Raw genomic sequence first — 7512 nt, 5'->3', positions numbered from 1 at the left:
CCAGGGTTGTGCATACAGATCATCACAGACAAGTCAGACACCTCATCAATTGAACTAATTTACCCTGTTTAATCAGGTGCTTTAATCCCAGCGTTCACAAGTCAGTTGATCTTATAATTACATGGTAAATTATGGTAATATCATTAGTGTGTGTCTCTGCACTGAGAGAATGTAATAACCTTGCAGAATGTGACAGGCAGAACTACGTTTAGCAGCTTTCCTGTTCCTAAAAATAAGAACAAGACTTTTATTTTACACCACTTATGCTCACTGACATAAAACCAGGTTCTGGGTGAAGAACCTCTTCAAAATTCATGCACTTCTATTTTGTAATATGCTGATTGAAGTACCTGTCTGCTGGTGTGAAGAACCCAGTTTCATCTGGTTTCTCCTCATCGCTCTCCTCCTCCTCCTCCTCCTCCTCTGAGGACTCCTCATCTGAAGGCTCCAGCTCTCCCCACGGTGTGTGGTCCACCTCCTCCTCCTCCGCTTTGGCCTGGACACACAGACAATTTCATCCATCAGTTCTCCACATAACAATCAGGCAGTATAACTGTAAATGAAAACTCTTGTATAGCCAGAATACTGGCAGAAAGGGAATAGCTCTACCGCAGTAGAAGTGCTTTGCACGCCCTGCAGAGAACCTGTAAGAACCCTGAATTTGCATATTTTGTGGGTGAGTGGGGTTGGGTGTAGTGTTATTACCTGGAAGTCTGCAGCATTGGTCCCAAACACATCACCGTAAAGAGGTTTGCCCATTTCATCTACTGGCGGCTTCCCCCAGCCTCCAGCGTGATAACCAAATGTGCAGTTCTGACAGACAGAGGGGCAGGAGGATGAAGACAAACACAACAAGCTCCAGAAACAACAAAAACTAGATACAGTGAAATACATTCATCCACATACTGTATATCCACTGATATAATACTTCCTAATAATAAGGTTAAAATTAGGGTCAATGTCTTTGTAATAACCCTTTCAATATTTGGGTTTGTGCAGGAAAGTTAATATTAACAGGGTTTGATTTGTACAAGTACAAAAAGGTCTCTGCTGTATGGTGTGATATACAGCCTTACCTCTGGGATCGGGGAGTTGAGTCCGGGGATCTTGAGGTTGGGGTAGGAGGGAGGGGGGCCGTACCTCTGCATGGCTATTAGCCAGGGAGGAGGCACTTTGTGGGCGTTCTGGGGAGAACAACGTTGGACAACATAAGCTCCCTGACCAGCACTGTTTCCACAATAAAACTGTAATGCTGTAAAGCAGTAGCAAAGTTAAACTATTCTGCTCAGATCCTTTGTGGAATACTGGGCCAATTCTCTGAGGGTTTACTGGAGCTAAAAATATTCATGTGTCCATGTCTACTGCCATATCCCACAACTGGTGACTTCAAAAGAAAAGAAGTTATCCAGGTATATTCAGTGCATTAAGGCAGACAACAGCAGCACAGGGTAGTTAATATATTTTGGGACATATAGAACCTTTAATTTTACACAAACTACACGGTGTGTATACACACACAATCTTTGTGCTTCTTCTAATTTGAGAGAAATTACACGTTATTCCAAAGCTTTGCTAACTTTGCATTTGTGCCTTTTTGTGTTTTAGCTCAGAAATTCCCAAGGTACTCTAACGTTGGTGGAACTCACAGGTCCGACTGGCATGCCCAGAGCGATTCGCAGCTCATCAGAGAGGTCACCAGGCTTCTTCTCTTTCAGACGAGTCTCAAACTCTTTACCCTGTATACACACAAAACCACACAAAAGGCAGGTCAACTGCTGGACTTTTATAAATAAAATTGCACTTTGCTGATTGCAACTTCTGTTACATTAAGTACTTCTGTCCACCAGATATAAAGTAGACTTTACTGAAAGGTAAGAGAATGGTGAGAAACATTTTTATTCTCAAGGATCTGGTACCTCATAGTAAAGGTCTCCATGAATAGTGAGCTTGGGTTTAATCTGCCATTTGAAGAACGCGTCATGGAGCTTCTGGTAATCAATGTCAATCTTTCCCATCTTGGGTCGCACCTTCTCTCTCATTTTGGTTTTCATGGTTTTGGCATCCTCCTGTAAATCGATGAAAATGGTTGTATTTAATCATTGTGTAGAAGTTAGAAAAGCTAAAGTGGTACTACTGCTTCCAAAACCCACCTTCTCCTGCAGGGCCTCCCTCATTTCCTGGATCCCTGTCCTCTTGATGAACTCAGGCAGCTCAAATGGAGGCTTCTCGATACCCCTCTTGCCCTGCAGATATTTTCTTTTGAAGCACCAGTGGCGGGGAACTGGCACCGTGTTCCTGGTGGCCTTCAGGTGGACCAGCAGTTTGGGCTCCTGAGCTGTTACATCATGCATTTCCACCACATCAGGACGGGCCACCAGCTGAAGAAGAGAGGAGGAATGAGAGATTAGATTAAAGAGTATTGGCTCTATTTGTCTTGAAAAACATCTGCTAATGTGTAGATTCCTCAAAACATGTTGAGGACAGGTCATTTATGAATCTTAATTCACCTGTTTGAGTTCAGCCACAGTCAGCCTATTCATCCTCCTCAGCTTCTTCTTGGACAGTTTAGGTGCATCCGGTCTGACTTCCTGTACATGAAAAACACAACTGAGAGATAAACAAACAGGATTTTGTTCTCTCTGTTCTGTTTTCCTAACAGTTGAAAGGATTCAGACCTCATCACTTTCATCACTGTCTTTCTTCTCCTCCTCAAAACCCTTTTTCCGCAGCACAGCTGTCTCCTGCTTCTCAGCCTTCTCAGGCTCCTTCTCCTTCTCCTTTTTCACATCATCTGTCAGCTGGAAAAGAAAAGGAAACGACCGCATGAGTGGAAAAACAATGTATGAGCAAAAAAACAACTGTAAGCAACAAAACTAATCTTCAACCATCATTAAACAGCCGCCTGCAAAAGGGAGTTAGGTGAGTATTCTTCTGTCTCTCACCTTGAACGCCTCAAAGATCCTCTTGAAGAAGATGTAATTGGGGTCGTAAATCTCCGGCTCATCTGTGACATACTCGATCTCCACCTCAGGGCTCTTCTCTTTGTCTTTGTCTTTGTCTTTGTCCTTCTCCTTGTCGCTGCCCTCCTTCTTCTGCTGCTCTGCCTGCTCCTTCTTCTCCTGGGCTCGCTTCTTCTTGCTCTTCTTCTTGCGGTTTCTGCGCTTGCGATTTTTCTGAGGAAAATGTTTGTTCATTAAATTTAAAACTATTAACTTAATTAAGCATAATAAAAAACCATGCCTTGTTAAGCATTACTTGATATACTTTGTGTTTTGCACTTGGTTATCTTGAGATTACATCAGCCAGTGCACTCACAAGAGCAATTTTTGGTGACGATGTGCAAATATCAAGACCCAAAAAGCATTGTGAAAATCAGCAATGAATTTAGACTCCACTTCCACAAAAACAGCACACATAACTCAAATATCCAAGATGACCTGTTGATGAAACAGTGAATTTTCCTCAGGATTACCATAATCCACTGAGCAGTGCACTAAAGTATCAATAACAATCAACTAAAATATCACAAGTACAGAACTGATGCTGTATATTCAAGATACAGCAGCGCAGTAGTAGTAACAGAGTAATAACAGAAAGATGTGAGACAAGACTTACATCTTTCTTAGACATCTGGTTATCGTCGTCTTCTGTCTCCGACATGACTGGAGCTGAGGAGTTGGTCATGTCCATCTCATCATCATCTTCCTCTTCTGAAGAGAAGACAAAAAGTCAAGAGACAAATTAGAGCCAAGTAGGCAAATGTAGTGTTTATTTGTGTGAACTCAGTTTTTTTTTTCTGTCTGTCAGGGGAAAATTCAGCTGACACCTTTACTGACCTGTGGGATCAGTGAGCTGCTCCTGTCTGATCTCCTTTAGCTGGAGGATCTTCTCCAGCACCTGAGGGATCTTGGGTCCGCTGACACTTACCTCCTCGTTCTGTCAACGAGAGGGGGAGATGTAAGAAAATTCTGGTTTTAAAGCTAATGGTCAATCATTTTCTCTCAGTTTTAATTGAACACATACAGTATGTATGTTTTCAGGCAAAATCTAAGTGACAACATAAATCCTGGAAATAATATACACTAAGTTTTAAGAATTTATTTGGTCATATTTATCAACATGGTGGATAGAAATGTTGTTATATGTTATTCCCTTAAAAGAATCAAACTATCTAGTGCTGCTGTAACAACATTCAAGATTTAGATACAAACTAGCATGATAACTGGACAAAGGGTTTGGAAAAGAATAAAGCTATTTACATAACCTGTAATTTTAAGATCCACTATTAAAAACTGTTTTTACTTGTACAAACTTAAACACCGAGAGAAAAACTAAAGTCTGCTCACCTCTCTGCTGTCTTCTCCTGGAGGAGGCGGCGGCACTCTCTGTTTCTGGGTAGGCAACATGCTGACACCAGGAGGCAGCGGCCCATGTGGATCCAAACCTGCAAACAGTTTGCAGCTACTGTCAGCTTTTTATTTTGGTGAGATCATTTACGCCAAATCTGTCATATAAAAGTCAGCCCTAAAACTGTGCTGGAGACCATAAACCTTCCCTCACAACAAAAGTTAAACCATATACTTCAGGAACTGCATCGTTTTTTTGAATTGGTGGCGTAGGCATTAAATAAAGTGATTAAGGTTGAGCTATTGTGGCAGGAATCTGAACAAAATCACTACATAACCAACATACCCCTTACTGTGCTGACAGGGGGCATGGCTCTGGGGTCTGGGCCCTGCATTTTAGCCATCTCCTGCTGACGCTCCTGCTCCAGCAGCACTGCAGCCTGACATGCAAAGAGAAGAAGAAGAAGCTTTATTTATTGTCATTGTAACATACATTGTAACACGTACAACAAAATAATGTTAGGAGCCAAGGACCATGGGCCGCTACATACATACAAGCCATCATCACGGGCAAAGGGGGTGGGGGGTTCAGTGTCTTGCCCAAGGACACTTCGAAATGTGGACTGAGAGATTCAAACCTTCAACCTTCTGGAAGTAATGCTCTTTAACTGATAACCCATCAAAAGAAGTGACTTTATGGGACAAGTTGTCTATCTCACCCTTTTCTGCTGCTCCAGAAGATCCTGTTCATCCACGACTCGGGAATCACCCTGTGATATACACAAACATTAATGCCTGAGCAGCTCTGTAAAAACAAAAACTCACTTTGCACAATTTTCTCTGTTTAATCCTCCTATTTTGAAAAGGCAAGAAGTCCTTGTTGCAGTACTCTCTTTATAGCAACTGAAACTTTTATCAGGTATCTTACATATATGTGTGATAGAAGTTGATGCTATGTTAATTTAGATTCTACAACCCAACGCACTACCTCACAGGCCAATTGCATCTCAGTGCCATGTTTTTGTTTTAAAGGCAAAGCTAATCACAGATTATTTACACAAAAAACTGGTCCAGCCACCCTCACCTGCTTGGCTCTCTCCTCCTGCTGTAACACCATAGCTGCTCTCTGCTGAGCCATCTTCAACTGATCATCCTGTGACAGGACAGGAGGAGGCAAACCTGGGGGCTCCATGCCCATGTGTATGCCAGGTGGAGGGGGCCCCCCAGGCATCATGCTCATAGCTGGAATCATGCCCATACCAGGAGGGATGGGTGGCATGGGCAGAGGGGGCATAGGAGGGATACCTGGCATCTGTGAGAAGGATGGGACATGTGAAGTTGTAAAATGAACTAATACTGAGGCTTTAAGGTGACATTCCTCTTATACATTAATTTATAAAGCACAAATTTAGTTTACCCTTTCCTTATACATTTATATTTAGTCAGTAGTGGTGTGGGAAAAGCATCACAATATGGTAAGGAAAATGAAGTTGGTCATGTTTAATAAGAGCTGCATAATTACTTGCATATACCAGAACACATATTTTTGACAGTCTTAATTTTGTATCATAGAATATACAGAGCAAATATAATCTGGATGTAAATTGGCAATCATATGTCCCATACCAAAACCAAACAGTATAGTCACAATGTCTAAGAAAATAATCACATTTATAATGACAGAATTAAAACAATAGTAGCACATCATCATACTCCATTGTTAAGACCACTACAACACTTTGAAAATTAGGTGTCAAATGCCAGCACTGTACATAAAATTATCTGTTAGCACCATCATACACAGAAATTCTAGAAAGACCCTCAATTACACAGCAGTGTTACAATTGCCACACAATGCAGAGATATAGTAGGCAGTTTTGTTAATGTGATACAGTAAGAATATTTACCTGGGAGCCCATTGGTTTGTCATCACCAGGCTTACTGAGGAGAATCCTAGTCTGTAGAGGGAAACGTATGCAAAGCAAATGAGTAAAGGTTCTGGCACCCAAGACAACACTTCAAGCAGCACTACCCAACAAAGTGCTTCACAACTGATTTATTGTATAAAAAAGCTGAAAAATTCTCATTCCTTAATGACTTAAAATGTGGTATGCTTGAGAAACCCTTACTGCATTATGTTTATGTAGTTGGAAATTCCTTTAATAGGGGCAGATACAGATGTATCAAACTGCATCCACATACAGTACAAGCAAGGCTCCAGACTGCGAGTGATCAGCCGCATTTTGCAACCAAATTTATTAAAGTGCAAGTGACTTTTTTCCAAAGGTGCACACATTCAACATCAGTTCTTGAAAACTGCTGTTACCTGCATCATGTAGCCCTTCAGTCTGTCAATCAGCTCCTCTCTAGGACCTGAAAAAAGGAAAAATATTCTGTTAATACTGGTCATGATACAACACTAAAACGAGTCTGTGTGCAAGATGAAGCTAAGGGTCATTTGCCACAAAAATGTCGTACTTAACAGCACAATACAAAAGTTAGCTAACACTAACATTAACCCTAACGGTGTTTAAGCTAGCTAGCTCTAAAAGCTAGCTTGCAAGCCAACTAAACCCACAATATCAAATATATTCCATTAGTGATACTTTAACCACGCCACACGCATTAAATTGTAACGTACAGGAATACCAAAGGTGCGAATATATATATTAAGAGTGTAAACAAGCGGTGGGGCCAGTCTTTAGCTAGTTAACTCCAACGGAAGTGTTGCGTTTGCGCTTGATATCATTAGCGGCTATATAGTTACTGTTAGCTAGCTAAACACAACTCTTCTCCCAGTGCTCCCTGCTTCTTTTGGAGTCTTATCTTACCCATTGTGGGGGCTCCTAGCTCCGCCAGCTTTGCCTGGAGCTCTGGGTTGCTCCATGTGTTTAAAGCCGCAATAGCACTCCCTAAATCGGACGGGAGAGATTCGGTACCGGGTGGTCCGTCAGATGCCATGTTGAGGTTCTCTCACTAGAACAACGGCGGTAGCTTGGGACCACACGAGACGGAGCGAGAATGGGACTGGTGCAAAGAGTGATGGGAAACGCGCATTGGCCGATGGGACATGAAGTTTGAAACACGGAACATTCCATTTACTAATTATAACCTCTAGATGTCAGCGTTGTCTCCTTGAATTTTGCTTGATATTTCTCTTATAATA

At 41.8% G+C, this 7512-nt stretch overlaps 1 protein-coding gene across 1 annotated transcript; it reads right to left on the bottom strand.

Annotated features, from left to right (window-relative positions):
• Positions 1–322: 322 nt before the first annotated feature.
• On the bottom strand, positions 323–7401 carry sf3b2 (splicing factor 3b, subunit 2). Its single transcript, XM_020619727.1, has 18 exons — positions 7178–7401; positions 6673–6719; positions 6254–6304; positions 5431–5658; positions 5066–5116; positions 4693–4786; positions 4347–4444; positions 3837–3936; positions 3616–3710; positions 2943–3173; positions 2676–2798; positions 2508–2588; positions 2151–2378; positions 1917–2066; positions 1647–1736; positions 1077–1184; positions 706–813; positions 323–496 (listed from the first exon to the last, which is right to left on the bottom strand). Exons 1-18 carry the CDS (start codon positions 7305–7307, stop codon positions 323–325), a joined length of 2187 nt encoding a protein of 728 aa, XP_020475383.1. The 5' UTR covers positions 7308–7401.
• Positions 7402–7512: the final 111 nt, after the last annotated feature.

This window comes from Monopterus albus, unplaced genomic scaffold, assembly GCF_001952655.1.
Source record: "Monopterus albus unplaced genomic scaffold, M_albus_1.0 scaffold225.1, whole genome shotgun sequence".
Taxonomy (NCBI): Eukaryota; Metazoa; Chordata; class Actinopteri; order Synbranchiformes; family Synbranchidae; genus Monopterus; species Monopterus albus.
This window is presented reverse-complemented; position numbering and strand designations above follow the sequence as displayed.

Excerpts from the sequence above, each read along its gene's own strand:
- sf3b2 (XM_020619727.1), bottom strand. The coding sequence starts at position 7,307 with ATGGCATCTGACGGACCACCCGGTACCGAATCTCTCCCGTCCGATTTA. Across the intron at positions 2,799-2,942 it reads GGATCTTTGAGGCGTTCAAG|CTGACAGATGATGTGAAAAA; the intron begins GTGAGAGACAGA and ends TTTCTTTTCCAG. Across the intron at positions 2,067-2,150 it reads GGGAGGCCCTGCAGGAGAAG|GAGGATGCCAAAACCATGAA; the intron begins GTGGGTTTTGGA and ends ATCGATTTACAG.